This window comes from Onychomys torridus, chromosome 4 (assembly GCF_903995425.1).
Source record: "Onychomys torridus chromosome 4, mOncTor1.1, whole genome shotgun sequence".
In the NCBI taxonomy this organism is placed as follows: Eukaryota; Metazoa; Chordata; class Mammalia; order Rodentia; family Cricetidae; genus Onychomys; species Onychomys torridus.
The window spans coordinates 49,302,391-49,321,685 of NC_050446.1; the positions used below are offsets into that span (position 1 = coordinate 49,302,391).

The 19,295-nt window shown below is 42.2% G+C and overlaps 1 protein-coding gene and 1 pseudogene across 3 annotated transcripts in view; both read left to right on the plus strand.

Annotated features, from left to right (window-relative positions):
• Map3k20 (mitogen-activated protein kinase kinase kinase 20) overlaps positions 1-19,295 on the plus strand; it is a 163,708-nt gene that overhangs the window by 55,459 nt on the left and 88,954 nt on the right. For all 3 annotated transcript variants that reach the window (XM_036185842.1, XM_036185844.1, XM_036185843.1), the window contains exon 3: positions 12,267-12,354. In XM_036185842.1, coding sequence (XP_036041735.1) covers positions 12,267-12,354 — 88 coding nt within the window. The remainder of the gene's footprint in view (positions 1-12,266; positions 12,355-19,295) is intronic.
• On the plus strand, positions 12,981-17,417 carry LOC118581248 (annotated as a pseudogene).

Below are 19,295 nucleotides of genomic sequence, written 5' to 3' on the forward strand. Positions count from 1 at the left end.
ATTGCTGTGATAAAACACCACCACCAAAAACAGTTTGGGAAAGAAAGGCTTTATTTTATATTACAGGTCACAGGCTTTCATTGAGGGAAGTCAGGGCAGGAATGTGGAGATAGGAATACAGAGGTAGGCTCTGTTGCAGAGACCATGGGGGAACACTGATTACTGGCTTGCCCCTCCTGGTTTGCTCAGTTTGCTTTCTTATGCACTCCAGGACCACCTGCCCAGGATGACACCACCCACAGTGGGCTGGACTGTAGTTAGAGTTTTCCTGCCTGGCCCACAGTCAGGACAAATCTCTCTTACCCGCCAGTCAGTCCCACAGTTGCTTAGACCAAACCAAGTAAGCACACAGAGACTTATATTGTTTACAAAGTATATGGCCGTGGCAGGCTTCTTATTATATGCTTCTTCTATCTTAAATTAACCCATTTTTATTACTCTATAAGTTGCCACGTGGCTCATGTCTTACCAGTACCTTACATCTTTCTTGTCATGGCAGTGGCTGGCAGTGTCTCCCTGCCCCAGCCTTCACTTCCCAGAATTCTCCTCCTCCTTGTCCCGTCTACCCTATCCTTTCTGCCTGGCTACTGGCCAATCAGCACTTTATTTATTTTAACCAATCAGAGCAACACATTTGACATACAGACATCCCACCTCACTGGACCCTCCCAGAGCCATCATCAAACAAGAAAATGTCCTACGGGCTTGCGTACAGGCCAGTGTGATGGAGGCATATCCTCAGTTGAGGTTCCTCTTCCCAAACGACTCTAGCTTGTGTCAAGTTGACAAAATACCAGCCAACACAATGGACCTTTTGCCAACTTGACACACAAGTATATAACTGTTTCCCAATAACCTTTCCTTTCTCGTTTGTCTCTATGATATGATATTAATAGCACAATATAAAACCTCATATAACTTTAAAAGTACCAGTCTTTAAATTTTTAAAGACTTTAAAAGTTCAGTTTCTTTAAAATAGCCAAAAATCTCTCTAAAAATCTGATGTCTCTTAACTAGGCTCCTGTAAAATCAAGAACAAGTCACATGCTTCTTTCTTATTTCAAAAAGGAAGAATCAGGGCACAGTTACAATCAGATCAAGGCAAAACCAACACCCAATAGTAATCAATAGTAAATCAAATCCTGTAGCTCAGTATCCGGTATCTGGGACTCACAACCCTCTGGGCTCCAGAGGGCTTGGAGAGCTCCATCTCTTTGGCTCTGCCATCTGCAGCATCCATGGCTTGTCTCCTAGGTCCACTAGACTGCTTCACTCTACATCTGCCACTGTCCTTGGTGGTCACTGCCCCCCCCCCCATGTCTTGGCATCTCCAATATGCTGGAGGCTCTCCAGGCTTTCCCTTCACTACTGGCTTCCTGGCCTCTCTTCAGGGACTCTAGTCCTGATTCATGGTTCTATGGCTCTGTCTTTTCAGCAGATTGTAGTGTATGTTTGAGTTCTGTTCTTTGAACTTTTGGAAGGTTTTCACGGCTCACTGTTGCTAACAGCTGATATTGAAATGTGCCTACATGAGGTTCATGTGTGAGTCTGGTGCTGTTGTTTTAAGTTGTGAGTGGATTTCTTATTTCCCATAGGAAGAGCAAAGTTATGGTGTTCAAGATAGCAAGATGGTATATTATTGGTTGCGTGGAAGTTCACCTAAAGGGCTCTCCAACTCCACAGCAACGAGACTGCAGTTCGGTGGCTCTAAGTCCTGACTGTATGCCAGATTCACCCAGAGAGCTTCTGTGATGGCCAGACCTTTACCAGATAAACCAGGAATCAGAGCATTAGTGTGAAGAGGTCATTCAGTCTGTCCTTCTCACCTCAGCACCACAGCCACCATGAGAAAGTAGGCCTCTTGATTCTGACTAAGCAGTTCTTTTCATTCCAGATCCAACAAATAAGCTAGAAATGTAGTCTGGTCCAAGTCCTTGGTGTGTGTGGGATTGCAGGAGTTTGTTTACTCACTTTGCTGTAGAAATGTAAGTGCCTAGCGTCAATGTGGTTCTCAGAGTCTGTGCTCACATTTCATGGCTTTGAGGCCAAGTTGTCTGGTTTGAATCTTGGTTTCCCGTTGTTGTAACTGACTAACGCTGTGCAGGTTATCTCTTTGTTCTTTGGTTTCTTCAAGATAAACTCTAGATAATAATGATGCTTAAGTCATTAATCAGACAAGTTAATGCATGCAGAATGATATGATCATGTTGATACATAGAAAAAGCCTCATACACGATACCTACTGTAATATATGAGTAAGAATGAACGCAGCTTACAAGTTCTGAAGCGTGTAGTTACTACATCCATCGATTGCAAAAGGATTATAGTAATGAAACCGTGTAATTGGGTTCATGTGTGTCGAATGCTGTCCATCTTTCTGTGGGCTCTTAGCAGAATCTGTATTCTCCTTTCCAGCATCTTCCTGGGCTCACTGTTAGAACCTTTACATCCCAGTTCAGTCCAGCCACTTCCTTCTGTATGTTTTCTAAATGTCTCAGGTTGCCTGAATGTATGTGAAAGGAGGTTGGTATGTTACATCAGTTATTCTCTGGTATATTCCCACAGCAGGCCCTGCATCTCGACAGCCAGGTGCAGTCAATAAACAGTAAGACAGAAGATCTGAGCCATGGATACATGGTAAAAACAGACCCACGAGGCTTGGTATACTTTCCAGATGTTGGCAACAAACTTCGATTTAACCTTCCTCGTAGTCATCTTAAAGAGTGTAGCACAGTAGTTGGTTAAAATAGTCACCGAAGCAAAGGGATGAAAACAAACCAGTTATTCAGGACAACCACAAATACTCTTTTTGCTGAGATCATCATGCCAATGTTATAACTTTACATATGATTGAGTTAAAGAATGCCCACTGTATTCGTCAGGGTTCCCCGTTAAAAATCAAGTTGACCTAAGGAGGTTGTGGTGAACATTAGGAAGAAAAGATTGGAAGCTATCCAATCTCCTTCATCCTTAAGATGCTCTTTTTTATTTTGTTGTCTAAAGCTAGCATACAAACTAACGGGTTTCATTATAATACCTTCATACATGTCTCTCATTGTACTTGCTCATATCTACCTGCCTTTATCTCTTTTTATCCCCCAAATAATCACTCTTCTGCTTCCATAGATATATACAGATGCTCTTCTGCTTCCATAGATATATACAGATGCTCTTCTGCTTCCATAGATATATACAGATGCTCTTCTGCTTCCATAGATATATACAGATGCTCTTCTGCTTCCATAGATATATACAGATGCTCTCTTTGCATATATTTCTACTATACTCTGCGTATGAGAGAACACAGCACCTGTCTTTCTTCCCCTCTCGTTCCTCCCTTTCATTCTCCATATCTTCCTTCCCCCAAACATTTGCTCTTCTATTTTATATCATATGCTTTTAAGAATCTAGATTCCACATATTAAAATGTGATTATTTGTCCTTCTGAGTCTGGGGTACGTTATTTAACATGATGCACCACAGTTCCATCTAGACTAGAGCAAAGAAAAGAAGGGCAAAGTTGTGATGTTAAAGATAGCAAATGTCGAAATTGTACTTTTCTTTGGTTAAGACTTCATCTTGTGTGTATATGCCACAGTTTCTTTATCCACTCATCTCTGTCTCTGTGTACATGTCTGTGTGTACACACACGTGTACAGTGCACATGAACATGTGTGGTGCAGGTTTGTTCTTCGGGGGCCATCCACATTATTGGTTTTTGTGTTTTGTTTGTTTTGAGACAGGCATTCTCACAGGAAAATGTTCAGTAATCAATTAGGCTGGACTGGCTAGCTGGTGAGCCCCAGGAATCTGTCTGTCTGCCTCTCGAGGGCAACTGTCACCGACACAACCACACCCCGCTCTCCTCCTGAGCTCTAGAGATCAAACCCAAGTTCTGATGCCACAAGCACTTGAGTAAGCTCTCTCTCCATCCTGTAGTCACTCACCTCTTTTTAAAAAAGATCTACTTTTAGTCTGTGTGCATGTGTGTTTGCCTGCAGCATGTATGTGCACTACAAGCCTGGTGCCCGCAGAGGCCAGAGAAGGCTTTCAGATCCGCAGGAACTAGAGTTTCAGGTGGTTGTGAGTCACCATGTGGGTTTATGGGAATAGAACCCATGTCCTCTAAAATGCCCTTAACCACTGAGCCATCTCTTCACCCCACCCCTAGTCTCTTCTTGATGGGCATCTACATTACGTATCTTGGCCATTTCGAGTAGTGCCACATTAAACAAGGGTCCACAAGTATCTCTGGTGTGTTGGCTTAGATTGCCAGGGTACTGGGTAACACCCTGGAGCCACACATACTGTATACAGCTGGATGATGTGATTGTCCTGGTTTTAGTTCTTCTGAAGACTTCTCCAAACTGCTTTGCATAGCAGCTGCACCAGTTCACAACCCCACCAGCAGTGTGTAAGGGTTTCTTCTCCTGTAACCACCCAAGCATTTATTGTGATCAGTTTTCTTAATGATGGTTATTCTGCCTGTGGTGAAATGGACTCTCGATATACTTTTGATATTAATTTCCCTGGTGACTAAGGCTCTTGAATATCTTCTCATGTATTTATTTGTCATTTTATTCATTTTGTATATGTATGTATGCATGTAGATGTGGAGGTCAGAGGTTGACCCTGAGTGCCTTCTTCAGTCACTTCTTGACTGAACCTGGAATGCACTGATTCATCTAGACTGTGAGCAAGACCCAGATATTCTCCTGTCTCTGTCTGTCTGCCCAGCCCTGGGATTGCAGACACACTCCTCCATGCCTGGTCTTCTATCTGGGTCATGAGGATCCAAACTCAAGTCCTCAGCTTTGCATAGAAAACACTTTACCAGGAGCCATCCCCCAGCTCCTGAATGTCTTCTTTTGAGAACTGTTCAGTTCATTTGCTCATTGATTAATTGATTGGATTAATTAATTGGTGGATTTTTTATGTTTAATTTTTTGAGTTCTTTATATATTCTAGATATTAGTCCCCTGACAGCTAGTCGGTAGAAGTTTTCTCCTCTTTACCAAGCTAATTGTCCTCTCAGCTATGCAGAAGCCTTTTAATCTCACAGATCCCATTCTGCCAGTTCCTGCAATTACTTCCTGAGCTATTGAAGTCCTTTTTTGAAAACCTGTGCCCATGCCTGTGTCTTGAAATGTTTTCTTATACAGGTCTCAAAGTTTTGGGTCTTTCATTAAGGTCTTTGGTCCATTTTTAAGTTGATTTTTGTGCAGGGTGAGAGACAGGGATCTATTTTCATTCTCTACTTGTGGAAACCCAGTTTTCCTAGCATTATTTTCTGAAGAGTTAGTTGCCTTTCCTCCAGTGCATGCTTTTGGCACCTTATAAGGAAACAGGTGACTGTAGTAGGATATGCGTGTTTCTGGGTCCTCTATTGGTGTGCACATCTGTTTGTCTGTTGGTACCATGCCGTTTTATATAACTCTTACATCCTGTAATTCCAAATTATATGTGTAGGGCTTGGTGCTGTTGTTTTTCAATCAATAAAGGCAGATATCAAACATGTTTTCACCTTTGGTTATTGAGGATGTTATCAGAACACCGAAAGAGTAAACTCATTATTAATTTAGCTGAAGGATCCAGGTATTCAAGGTGCTGCCTAATTGGAGTGCAAAAGATGCAAAAGGACTTCTCAGACTATTTTAAAATTAAATTTGCCTAAACCCTAAGTGATTTTGTAGATTTCCATAATAAATGTTGCAAACATTTCTCTTATGGGATGTAAATAATCAAACTCTGTTGCACTGTAGAGTAATATTATAAAGCACTTAACTAATCAGATTGTGAAGTTGCTCAAAATTCCTACCATGTAATTTTTGCATAGAGAGAGGCTGTCTCACGCTGTGCAGTTAACGGGTTTATTAGCTATAAATTCGTTGTTGCTGGCTGGCCTTCGGACCCAGTGCTTGGGGAGAATTCGATCTTGCTTTTTGACCTGATCTTGCACAGTCCCATGCAAGAAGGTGTGGGCATGTTGCAGCAGGGACAGTGGCCCAGCCTCTGAGAGGGAGTCACTGGAGCTTTCCGTAAACCTATGTCACTAGGAGGGCTCTGGAATTTTCCAGCCCTCTTGTAACATCTGGGCATTCTGTAAGCTCATGTTCCTTTCTGTTCTCAGATCAGGTTTGTAGGTAAAGCAGTATGGCTTGCTGATAAGCAGGGCTCTGGGATCACACAACTTGTGTTAAATATTTGGCTTTGCCATCCGCTGTACCTTGGGCTTGTCTCCTTGTCTAGATTTCTTCCCCTGTAGAAAGTGTGATACGAGACAGGAGCCCATGGCTGGTTTTGAGAAAAGGAAAGCTTAGATGAGTTCAGATTGACTAAGGCACTCAGTAAATGGTAGCCTTTGATGTGGGAGCTCTGCAAATTCACATCCATTTGAGCAAGGGAGTTCTTAATAAATACTTATATCTTAATACATTTTTAAATATTTTTATTCATTGAGGTTTTGTGGGTGCTGGTTTGTTTGCTTTTGAGACAGGGCTGCATGTCGTCCAAGCTGACTTTGCACTGCCTATATAGCTCATGATAACTTTGAACTTCTGAACCCTAGACTTCTACCTCCCAAGTGCTGGGATTACAGATGTACAACACCAAGCCAAGATAGACAACTTTATTGGACATTCTTTAAAGAGAACAAGGACCAGAAATATACATAAAAGAGGCAGAAATGGGAGATAAGACTTTATTACTGACATTTAGTAGGCCCCTAGCAAGTGAGCTCATTAACTCATCTAAGACCCAATTTCCCCAACATTTAAGTACAATAAAATATCTTCCTGGTGAGAGAAGATACAAGCTTTGGAAATGTTGTGTTGTGTTTAGGTAAAAATCATAAGTAAACATGGAAAAACAAATATGAAGTATATGAAACTAAATCAAGCAACTCACGTCAGTGGAACCCACTGTTAGAAGAGATGAATTAGTTGGCCTGTAAGTATGGCTTGACTAATGATGAATGGGTTATAAAGGAGCAGGAAAGAGTCCAGAGAAGAGGCTGACATTGGTTGAGCACCTGGCACTTGCTGGAAGTGGGGTAGGACTTCCTGTAGCCCTGTGTTGCAAGTGAGAAGAATGGATCTCATAGTCTAAATTTCTCCGAAGTCCTTACATGGTGTTAGCTTTCTACTACTGTAACACACACCTGAGACAAACCCTCTCCAACTGGGGGAAAGGCTAGCTTGGCTCACAGTTTGTGAGCGTTCAGTCTGTGACTGACTATCTCGATTGCCTGGGGCACCACACGTATGGTGGCGAGAGTGTTTGGTAGAGGAAGCGGTTTTACTTTATGGCTGGGTGCAAAAGAAAGGAAAGAACAGGAGGCTAGGTCCCCATCTTCCTTTGGGGGGGGGAGGCTTTCCTCCAGGCCCCGCCTCCTGAAGGTCTCTCTGTCTCCCAGGAGTACCACATGAGAGACTAAGCCTTTACTTACCACACAGAGCTTTGGGGCATTAAAGATACATCTGTCAGCACCCCCATTAACTAGCAGAGCCAGACTCCCAGTGAAGCCAGTCACACTGCAGAAGAGGAGAAGGCCCTAATAAACCGTGTCCAGTTCATCGGGTAGTTATTGACACCTTCTCCATGAAAAATGGTATTAGTCACACACTAATCGTCACCAGAAATTAGTACACATTAAAACTAAAGGAATCGGGGGGTGTGGCCATTCAAGTCATTTTCTAGGAAGAAAGCGACCCAAGGCTTTCTTTGGGAAAACAAAAAACAAACAAAAACACATTTTTTAAAAATAGTTTAACACAATGTGGCTGACTCTTCGACAAGGTAAGTGCGTTGTGATCAAAAGCCAGATTTGTGCGTGTAGTTTGGTCACCCAAATTTGAACACAGGTTGTTTTAATATTTGATTTTTTTTTTTCATGTTAACCACAACTACACCCAGCTGCAGGCACAAGGAATGTAACGCCCTCAGCCAGCGTGTGGTTTGAGACATTCTTTGAGTCTTGGGCCTGAACTCTGTTTCATTAAGTTCTTGCCACCCTCCTCTCCAGCCAGGCTAGTCTAACCTGAGTTAACTGAGTTAGGCATGTACTAACCTGGAGGGCCAAGGCCCATCTCCAGATGCTGAGTCAGCTGCAGTGTCCCAGGGAAACCATTGAGCAGCCAGAGACTTCCCAGTCCTGCTGATGTGGCTGATGAAAGCCTTGTGTGACTTCATGTCAGCTTTCAAGAAACATGAGAATGATTAGTTTTTCTTAGCGTCTGTCACCAGTTTCCTAAAAGAAAAAAAAAAAATGTCTTTATGACGTCAAATCTCTTTAGGGATATAGGCTTCTATTATGGAGCCTGGATTCTGTTCATTTAACTGTTCTTATTCCCTGAGTACCTGGAGACCCTCACTTGAAAGAGAATCTATACAGCTGTAGAGCTCGCTGCTTGTCACGTGACTGCTTGTCATGTGACTGCCTGTCATGTGACTGCTTGTGAATGGGTCTCATTAAACCCAATGTGACTCAAAAGGCGTGACCTGCACCTGACACTCTGGTGATTAAACCCCCCATCCTGCTTTGTAAGTTGTTCTTGTAACAGCAGTTCCCAAATCAAGGGGCTAGTTTTCCATTTTACCATCATGTATGAATCACTTTTTAAGAAAGGGTTTTATTTTAGGAAAATGCCCCAAGCCATGAATGCAGTGAATCAGACAGCATGTTTCTGGTTTGGGTCTATTTGAGCCCCTGGAAACTTGATGCATGCAAACCTTATACCTGAGAGCGAGAACTGCCCTTTGTTTGTCTGGGTGGTCGGAGTGGGAATCAGTTAGCAGAGAAGAAGGGAAGCTCTGCCCCTGGCCTGGAGGAAGCAGGCAGTCTGACCTCACAGCTCTCTAGGAACTGCCTTGTGAGCTTGAAGGTCTGTGGCTCTTTGCTGTTCCACTCTCCTACTAAGGACAGCAGTTGTGGGCGGGCTCTGGTCATGAAGATGAGTAGTGCGCTGTACTGAGCAACCAGGGTTTTCCTCTTTTCCAAGCTTCCCTCTGACGAAGGGCTGGTGCAGCTGCTGTGTGCGTGCATGCTGCTGGCCGCGTGGAGGAGGAGCAGCCTACGTGAAGAGGCCCCACTGCTGAGCATAGGGGTTCCAGCTCAGTGCATTGCAGAGGAGCAGCTCTTGCTGCAGCAACGTAAAGAAATAGAGCATGTGGCTCCCCTGCAGAATTGTTTCTGGAAGTAGAGGACAGGATGGAAGGTTTAAGGCTGAGTAAGCTTCTGCCTTCTTTTTTAAATTTTTGACATAATAATATATAATTACATTTCTCCCTTCCCTTTCTCCCTCCACAAACCTTCCCATATCCATCTTTCAGCTCTCTTTCAAATTCATGGCCTATTTTTTCACTAGTTGTTATGCATGATATGTGTGTGTTGTATAGAATATACATTATATATATATTCATTCCTAAATATAACCCGTTCAGTCCATGTAATGTTATATGTATGTTTTAGGAGCTGACCGTTTGGCACTGGACAACCAATTAGTTTGCCCTTCCCTGAGGAAGGCTGTCTCTCTGGTTCCCGGGTTTCCTTAGTTGCCTGCAGTTCTTTGTGTAGAATTGAGCCTTGGGGTCATTTCCCCATTCACTTTGGCTTTTTCCTGTTCAGCTCAAGTTTAGGCAGTCATGTTGGTGAGCCTTGATGCGTTGTAGCTCCTCACGTTACCAGGAGACGCAATCTGCCAGCAAACTCCCTAAACCTCTGGTCCTACAATCTTTCTAGCCCTTCTTCTGCCATCTTCCCTGTGCCTTAGGTTTGGGAGTATTTTGAAGATTTTTCCATTGGGATGTGTTCCCCAACTCTGCATTTTGATTAATTGTGGTCTTCGTCTGTTGCAAAGAGAAGTCTCCCTAGTGAGTGGTGCAGACCACACTAATCTGTGGGTATATGGACAAATACTTATAGTTTGTTGTTAGGGATTGTTGGTGTAGTATGTTGGTGTCTGAAGATTCTCCTCCCATGACCATGATGTCACAGGCACACTGAGTAGTTAGGTTTCCAGTGCAATACCTGAAAGGTTTGCTGCAGACACAGGGCATGCTCAAAGAGTCAAAAGCAAGCAAGGACTTTTAGCAAAGCTGCTTGTTTGTCTGGACCGCGACAGAACTGAAGTACCGCCATCAAGTCCTATCTCCCAAAGTTTAAATCAACAGTGAGCTGTAGAACACAATCTTCAAACTCGACCTTTCATGGTTAGACGGTCATTCTTTTGAAATGTAGCCCAAGGTACCCTTCCTGCTAGCTCAGGTCAAAGAGATTGGTTACTGAAGCAAACACGAACCGTCCAGTATTTTATTCTTGCTGGTGTTAACTCGGTGCCAATCCCCAAACCTCTATTCTCTACCTTGTTACTAGTCACAGAGTGTGTTTTTAATGAAATCACAACTCTTACTTTATGGGAATAAATGTGTAGCAACCCCCCTCAGTAATTCATAGTTTGCAGATTGCCTTGTGGAGCCCTTTCTGACTTACTTCTTAGTATCCCCTTTCTGGGCTGGAGAATTAAAAATCCATTTTCTGGTTGCCAGTAATATGCTGTATATTTTCAATGCTAAACCTTTTCTATATTTAACTTATGCGTGCTTACATTTTAAATTTCTTGATTAGCCATAGCTTATCTCCATAAAGTAATAAGACTTTAATTTATGTGATTTATGTACACACTGTCCTAATGAGTTCTGGTGTCTTGTTCGCCACAGCCAACTCCTCAGCCCCAGCTACCAGAACCACAGAATCCAAATTCAAGATAACAGATGGTGCCAATAGAATCTTTAAACTTCTCTTTTGAAGCTTCATAAGCCAGGCCCTTGTCGTCCTCATTGCCCCCAACACTCTCCTCTTCCAAACTCCCACAGAACATCCCGAAAAGCAATGAACACTTACTGGCTTCTCTTGCCCAAAGTTGCAAAGTCCCTCCCAAGTCCCCACAGTCACCCCTCACCGACAACATGGTCATTTCTGTCACAGCAATACCCCACAATCCTTGCATCAATTTCTGTCTTAGTCAGGGTCACTATTGCAGTGATAAAACGCCCTGACCAAAGCAACTTGGGGAGGAAAGGGTTGATTTCATCTTAAACTTCCAGGTCACAGTCCATTACTGAGGGAAGTCAAGGCAGGAACTCAAGCAGGACAGGCTCCTGGAGGCAGGAACTGATGAAGAGGCCATGGGGGGGGGCGCGGGGGGATTCTGCCCACAATGAGCTGGGCCCTCCCCCATCAATCACTAATTAAGAAAATGCCCCACAACTGGCTCTCATGGAGGCATTTTCTCAGTTGAGGTCCCCTCCTTTCCAGTAACTCTATCTTGTGTCAAGGTAACGTAAAACTATTCGGCACATACAATATCCTCTTTTAGATATTAGCAAATGTGCACTATGACTTTTTTTTTTTTAAACTTAAAAGTTAATAAATGTAAGTTATTTTGCCATGTCATTCTTGGAAAGTTTCCTAGTACTAATAAGCTGCACCAACATGGCCTCTTATTAGCAAACCTCAGGGATCTGCCTTGCTGTGTTTACACGGAAAGACGGAAATAATGTATTTCTCATTACTTATTGGAAAAGCACTCAAAATGGGTACAATATAAATAACAGAATTAAGTGAATCTATGCCATTAGTGAAGTGGTTCTCAACCTGGGGGTCATGACCCCTGTGGGGAGTTACAGATCAGATATCCTGCATATCAGTTATTTACATTACAATTCGTAACGGTAGCAAAATTACAGTTATGAAGTAGCAATGGAATAATTTTATGATTGAGGTTCACAACAACATGAGGAACTGTGTTAAAGGGTCACAGCGTTGGGAAGGTTGAGAACCACTGCCTTAAGTGTTTAATACCTTTAACTTAATTTTGATTCACTCAATTGATAAAAGCCCAGGCTTGCGGCATTCTCCCCCCGTCCCTCTCCCTGCCCCGTCCCCGTCCCAAAGAGAGAGTACACAGAAACATGTAGTTGATTACTAGGAAAAGGCTCTTACTGAGAGTGAATGTGCTGTCTACCTCCTCAGCACACCGTTGCCACCTGGGCCGACTCCTAGTTGTGACTCTTGTTGCCATTTCCATCATTTTAAGGAATGCTAGACTGCTGAGAGTGCTTCTGAAGCCAGTTTTGCCGACGTCACATCCTGTCGAGCACGCGTACGCCTTTGTGCACGCTGAGGAGAGAAAAGTGAATGTGAAGCCTATGTACTCAGACCCATACATGTGACATTTTACAGAGTCTCCCGTTTGGTTTTTGTACAGGCTGAAATACTGAGTGTCCTCAGTCACAGGAACATCATTCAGTTTTATGGAGTGATTCTGGAACCTCCCAACTACGGTATTGTCACAGGTAGGAACTCTGGCCTCCTTCCCAGTTGCCTGGCTTTCGATTCCTTCAGATGCTGAAATGTTTCACGTTAGATTCTGTTGTGAAGCGCATGCTACTGTCAGATGTCACTTTTGTTGCCATAAAGCATTAATAAAACTGATTATATCAATATAATTAAGAATGGTGTTCCCACCTCTACCCATGTTTAATTGTGCTAATTACACCTGTGTAGATGCTGTTCAAATGCACCTGCAGCTGCCGTGCCAATATGTAAGGTGCCGTTTAACTAAAATTTCATTTAATTAGTTGAAGTGAGAGATGTTTTTTTGTAACTCTGTGACCTTTTATAAATTAAGATTTCTTGAGCTATTCATGTTGTAATTCTTGCAGTGTGTTCTAATCCCATTAGAGCTCTTTATTCAGGTCTCTGATGTGAGGGCCGTATTTTTCAGGTTTGGTCATTTGCACTAATAACGACCTTGAGCTAAAGTATCACATGAGCAGGAATTTTTAGCTGATGGAAAAATCCTTTCTGAAAATGAGCACAGAAAATTTTGCCACAAGAAACTACAAAAGACATACTTCTAAGCATTTTACACTTATATTTGTACATTTTAGTGAGCAGTGTTAGGCCCACTGTACCTGTAATGTCGGATTTTACAGTAAATAATTTTGATCAGGTCCTTTATCACAGCACCTCTTTGATTCAAATGAAAACCAAGTAAGAAAACCTTAAGAAATTCACCCTATTTTCTTGCATTATAATGGCAAGGACTTGGGTTGCCTTTAGAGAAAAACAAAACACTCAGAAAGAACTGTCCTAGGTACTTTCTTACAAATTTCTTATAACATCCCTGCAAAGTGAACACAATAATTCTCTTGTATAAGAAATTGAAAGTCCAAGTTCAGTGGCTTGGCCACAGCTTGCAACAGACCCAGAGTGGCACAAATCCCTCACAGGGCTCTCCTCCAGGAGCTCCTCCTGCCTACATGCCAGGCTTTGGAAGGCTCACTGGTTCCTCACAGGGACAGGTTGCTGTTATGTACATCCTCTGGTAGTTTGATATGCTCTGCTCTTGAATGGCATCTTTTACATCCTTGTGAGGTGGAGAGATTGATATCCCCAGTTTGCAGTCTGTCGTCTGTACTGAAATGAGTGCTCAGCAATGTTAATCTTGAACCTGTAATGTGTAAACCCTAGAATAGGTTCTGCTGTTATGGGTAAACCATACATCACCTTTGGTGTCAGGTTTCTGGTTCAAATTTAAGTTTTCCTCTGTGACTCAGTTACCATACATCCCCCTCTTCCAAGTGCACCATATTTCCCTTTGACTAGATATGTTCACTGAATCGAGTTTTCTGGTCCTCATTTGTATCTCTTATTATGTAGCATCTATTATTCCTGTCCATCAGTGAGACTAGAAACAGCTGTTTCTCTTATTCCCATGAAGTTTAATGCTTGGAGGAGATTTCTGATGAACTAAATCAATGGGCTTGTCTTAGTTAAGATTTCTCTTACTGTGATTAAACACCATGACCAAAAGCAACTTGGGGAGAAAAGGGCTGATTTTATCTTGAATGTTACTGTCCGTCATCTAGAGAAGTCAGGGCAGGAACTCAAGGCAGGAACCTGGAGGCAGGAAATGAAGCAGAGGTCATGGAGTGGTGCTGTTTACTAGCTTGTTCCGCATGGCTTGTTCAGTTTTGCTTTCTTATAGAACCTGCGACCACCTGCCCAGAGGTGGCACTGTGCCTGCTGTGGGCTGAGCCTGCCCCACATCAGTCATTAAGCAAATGCCCTACAGACTTGCCTACCTATGATCTAATTGGGGCATTTTCTCAATTGAGATTTCTCTTCCCAAATAATTCAAGGTTGGGACAAAAAAACAAAAACAAAAACAAAAACAAAAGCAAACAAACAAAAACTGAACTAACAAGCAAAGGCTGTCCAAAGAGTTTTCCAGTTTCCTGAAGTGAGGATAAAGAGATGTGAACCTCTTTCCAAGACTTTACCATCAGTGCCAAGGAGAATGTGAAGTGTGCTTAGCCAGCACACCAGCCTGAGCCACTGCATCCAATAGAATGAATCCAAATCAGTCCTGAGGGGTTTGATTTCATTTGCATGCTCATCTAATTAGCCAGGCTTTATTTTGTGTTTCCCTTCAACACTTGCTCTTCCTGTCTACCCAAATCCTTTGGTTAATTCTTTCAAACACATTGTTCCCTTATGCGTTTCTGTCTGAAAGACAAAACGTAAGCAACTGTTGACATTCAGTACTCTAAAATAAGTTTCAGAGAATTATGGCATAATAGCAAATCGTGTATTTCTAGCTTTCTTGTTGAACATGTGAGGTTGATTATGAAAGAGACTACTTATTGTATTACAGTTTTGTTGTTTGAATGCATATCACTTTAATATGGTTATTGTTATGCCTAGACAACCAACCTTTCACAGTATTAGGATGAAACCTACTCAGAGTATAGGTTGGAATGCATGTACCAACCAAGGCATGTTGGGGGCTAAATCATCAATTTGATGAACCTCATCATCTGTTTCAGATGTTGGAGACTCTGAGGGAAGACCTTTGAATGATTTACGTTCATTAAGCTTGAGATTTTTGTTAATTGGAAAGGTTGTTAGAGCAGATAACTGTTATCACGCATATCTGAAGGAATGAATTATCAGAAGGATAGAGTAGACAAGTGTTGGAACACAAGTTAGAATATGTGAGGCCTTGTCCCAGCTCTGCCAAAGTTTCATAGCTAACTCACTGAGAATCCCTCTGCATCTCCATTACCTGTGTGGAATGAAGGGACTGGAAGAGGTGCTCTCTGTATATGTGTATGTGCACTCTTCTGCATGTATATTTGTAGGAAGTTTTCATCATAGACTTACAGAACTGCTTGTGAGGGGGTGGGTGTAGAAAATTACCTAAGAGATAGCTGTCAGTTTCTTTCTGCTGGAGAAGAAATGGCTATCTCCCCCAGATCTGTAGGGCAATGGAAGAGAAGCTCAGACTCCAAGGTCAAAAGAAAAGAGACAGTAAAGGGTTTTCTTGGTCCTTGGAAACCTCTTAATACTCTAACATGTGTAAACCCCTGCAGCAGGAAAGTAGGGTGATTAGATACTAGACTGTGTGGCTCTTTCATAGCAAGCCATATCAGAGGAATGTCCCATTGGAGGTTATCAGATTTGGTCTCAGTGTTCCAGAGGAAAAATGATTTAGGATCCCCAAAGTGTAGATATTTGCATCTTTGTGGTCAGTGGCTGATTGTACCTCTTGTTTATTACGTGTCTGTATTACTTCATCCCATTGCATCAAGAGAACAGGCTACTTCTGCATGGCTTGTCAACAGGCCCAACCAAGTCCTCAGTCAATTCAACCACAGAACACATTAATTATCAGTAACCAAATTCGTTTCCTTTAGCGTGATTCTGATTTACTTTAATCACAGACACATCTAATTTGCACGGTCTGTTATTGGCTGGCCCTTCTTATTAGCCATTTCAGGACAAGTGTCACATTTTATAATAGACTGCAGACATTTACCCGAATTCATTTGTTCCTCTGATCACAATCTAAACCAAGGTTCGTCTTGATAGTGCTTTATTATAAAGAAGTTTCATGATAATAATATTTGTTGCAACAGTAGTATACAGGGCTCTCCATATGCAAAGGTTCCCCATTCATGGATTTAACCAACTAATGAGAGAAAGAAAGAGACCAGAGTTGGGGGTGGGGGCGATAGAAAGCCATATAATAGAGCTACTATTTACTTAGCATCTACACTGTACTTGCTAGTGTGAGTGGTCTAGGGCTGATTCTAAGTACAGATGTTCCTCCACCTACAGTGGGCTTAAGTTTCAGTAAGCCCACCATAAATTGCAGGTATCTAAAGTGAAAGTGCATTTAGTGCACCTGGCCTATTAAACATCGTAACTCAGCAACACAGTACACTGTAGACTATGAGAGGTTCCCTTGGTGACCCTTTGACTGACTGGTAGCCGTGGCCTGCTGCTGCTATGGTTCAGTTTGACAATATAGTAAAAAACTGCCATATTGGACATGACCAGCAAAAAGAGATCATAATTTAGAGTATGTCACCTACAGAATGTGTGTCATTTTTACACTGAAATATCAAAATATTTCAGTTTAAAAAACACATTTGTGCTGGGCAGTGGTGATGCACACCTTTAATCCCAGCATTCAAGAGGCAGAGGCAGGCAGATATCTGTGAGTTTGAGGCCATCCTGGTCTACAGAGACAGCCAGGACTACACAGAGAAACCCTGTCTTGAAAAACCAAAAACCAAACGAACAAAAAAACCCAAACAAAACCACATTTGTTTACATTGTCTGCATGTGTGTTACATACATATGCAAATACTGTTAATTTATAGAAGAAACCTAAGTGGCTAGACATACATTGTAGAACCTGGATGAGGGGACTCAATCCTCTGAGGATTCTAAGGCATTGCTACATATATTTGCATTACACATATTGTTTAATGTATTAATAGCTTTTTAAAAAACTTTAAAAAAAATGTATGTGCATTGGTGTTTTGCCTACATGAGTGTGTCAGGTACCCTGGAACTGGAGTTACAGACAGGTGTGAGCTGCCATGTGGTTGCTGGGAATTGAACCGGGTCCTCTGGAAGAGCAGCCTGTGCTCTTAACTGCTGAGTCATCTCTCCAGCCTATGTCAGCAACTTCTTTTAAAAGGAACTGAAAAATGCTTTCTGTGCCAATATTGCTCTCTTGAACAAGGTGAACATTCCTAAGACCCCCAGACACTGTGCAAGAAAATGTGGCAAGCATGAGCCCCACAAGGCTACAGAGCACAAGAAGAGCAAAGGTTCTTGGTGTGCCCAAGGAATGTGGCTATGACAGGAAGCAGAGTGGCCATGATGGCCGACTATGCCTACTTTCTGCAAAATGGCTAAAACTACAAAGAAGAATGCATTGAGAATTGGGTATGCTGAGCCCACTTGCAGACCCGAGAGGATGCTGGCTGGTAAGAAATGTGAGCATTCTGAACTGGGAGGCGATAAGAAGAGAAAGGGCCAAGTGATCCAGTTCTAAGCCTACTTTGTTATGAAAACAATAAAATCATGAGCTTTGCTAAGAAAGAAATAAAGGAGTGGCGGGTGGAAGCAAATGCAGAGATCTACAGCCAAACACCAGGCCGAGCTCCAGGAGTCCAGTCAGAGAGAGAGAGGAGGGATTCTGTGAGCAAGGGGCATCAAGATCATGATGGGAAAACCTACAGAGACAACCAAACCAAACAAGTGGGAACTCATGAAATTTATTTGGATCAACAGCTGTGGAGCCTGCATGGGACTGGACTAGGCCTTCTGCATAGCGAGACAGTTGTGTAGCTTAAGGGCCCCCCGGCAGTAGGATCAGAATCTATCCCTGATGCATGAGCAGGCTTTTTGGAGCCCACTTCCTGTGATGGGACACATTGGACAGCCTTGAGGCAGGGGGAGGGGCTTGGACCTGCCTCTCCTAAATGTACCTCCCCATGGGAGGCCTTACCTTCTTATAGGAGGGAATGGGAGATGGGTTGGGAGGGGGAGGCTGGAAGGGTGGGAGGAGGCAAGAGGGAGAACCTTGATTTGTATGTAAAATGAATAAAATTTTTTCTTAATTAAAAAAGGAAGGAAGGGAAAGAAGGGAGGGAGGGAGGAAGGAAGGAAGGAAGGAAGGAAAGAAAGAAAGAAAGAAAGAAAGAAAGAAAGAAAGAAAGAAAGAAAAAAAGAAAGAAAGAAAGAAGAGTCAAAACAAACACTTTACACTGAAGCTCAATAAGCTCCCTGCTAGGGAAACATAAAGTGTTTTGACAGGCATAGAACCAAATGGATTTATGGTGAGTCTTCAGTTCCCAATGAGATACCCAAAAAGGTAGAAAAGCTCACTCCCTTGGTTCAATAGTAAGATGTTAGTTTCGCTAGCCACATATTTAAAGCTATCTAATGTGAACTATAAGAGAGCTCACATCCAAACCATGGTCAACCCATTGATAAGCCAAAGTGAAAATTTTGGATGCAGTAAAGGGAAAGCAGCTTACATATGAAAGACAATATGATCAATGGTGACTTTTCATGTTCAGTCATCGACGCCAGGTGCCAACAACATGATGTGTGCCTACGGAAAGAAAGGACCGCATCAAGCAGGAGAAAATGTCTTTTAATGGGGAAATAACTATAAAGATATTCTTGGACAGAGTGAGTGATTTTATAGCAGGTAGATGTGCTTTATAGGAAATACTGGATTAGGATATAGTTTAGAACATGTAGTCAGCCAGAAAGGCCTTCAGTGTGAGCCTTAGTATTGAAACAACAAATGAAAGGAAGTCCTTTGGGCTGAAAAAAGACACTAGATACTACAAAATAATCTAAGGAAAGAATTCATGGTAAGAGAAATGGTGAAAATGTGACTTGATATAAAAGACTCTTTAAATACATTTTCATTTCTCTTTCATAACATGTTTAAAAACAAAATTTTATAGAGCAAGAAATGTTTTATTGATTAAAACATATAAATTTAACATATTATAATAATAGTATAAAGGATCAGGGAGAAATAGTCATAGTGGAGAAAAGAGAATAAAATATTTTATATTTTAGATTAGTATTAAGCTGAAATTATTGTGCTATAAAGTATGTTTTATCATTCCTTGAGTCACCACAAAAAAATCACTCAAGGAATTAAAAATACATTGGTCAGGAGGTGACTAGGAATCCTAGTGCGCAGGAAGCTGAGGCACAGGACTGTGAATTTGAGACCAGCCTAAGCTGTACAGGAAGACCCTATTAAAAAAAAATCAAAGGGGTGAATAGATGGTTCAGCAGTTAAGAGCCTGGTAGGTGGTACATGCCTTTAATCCCAGCACTCAAGAGAATAGGCAGGCAGTCTCTATGAATTTGAGGCCAGCCTGGTCTATGCCAGTGGTATTGA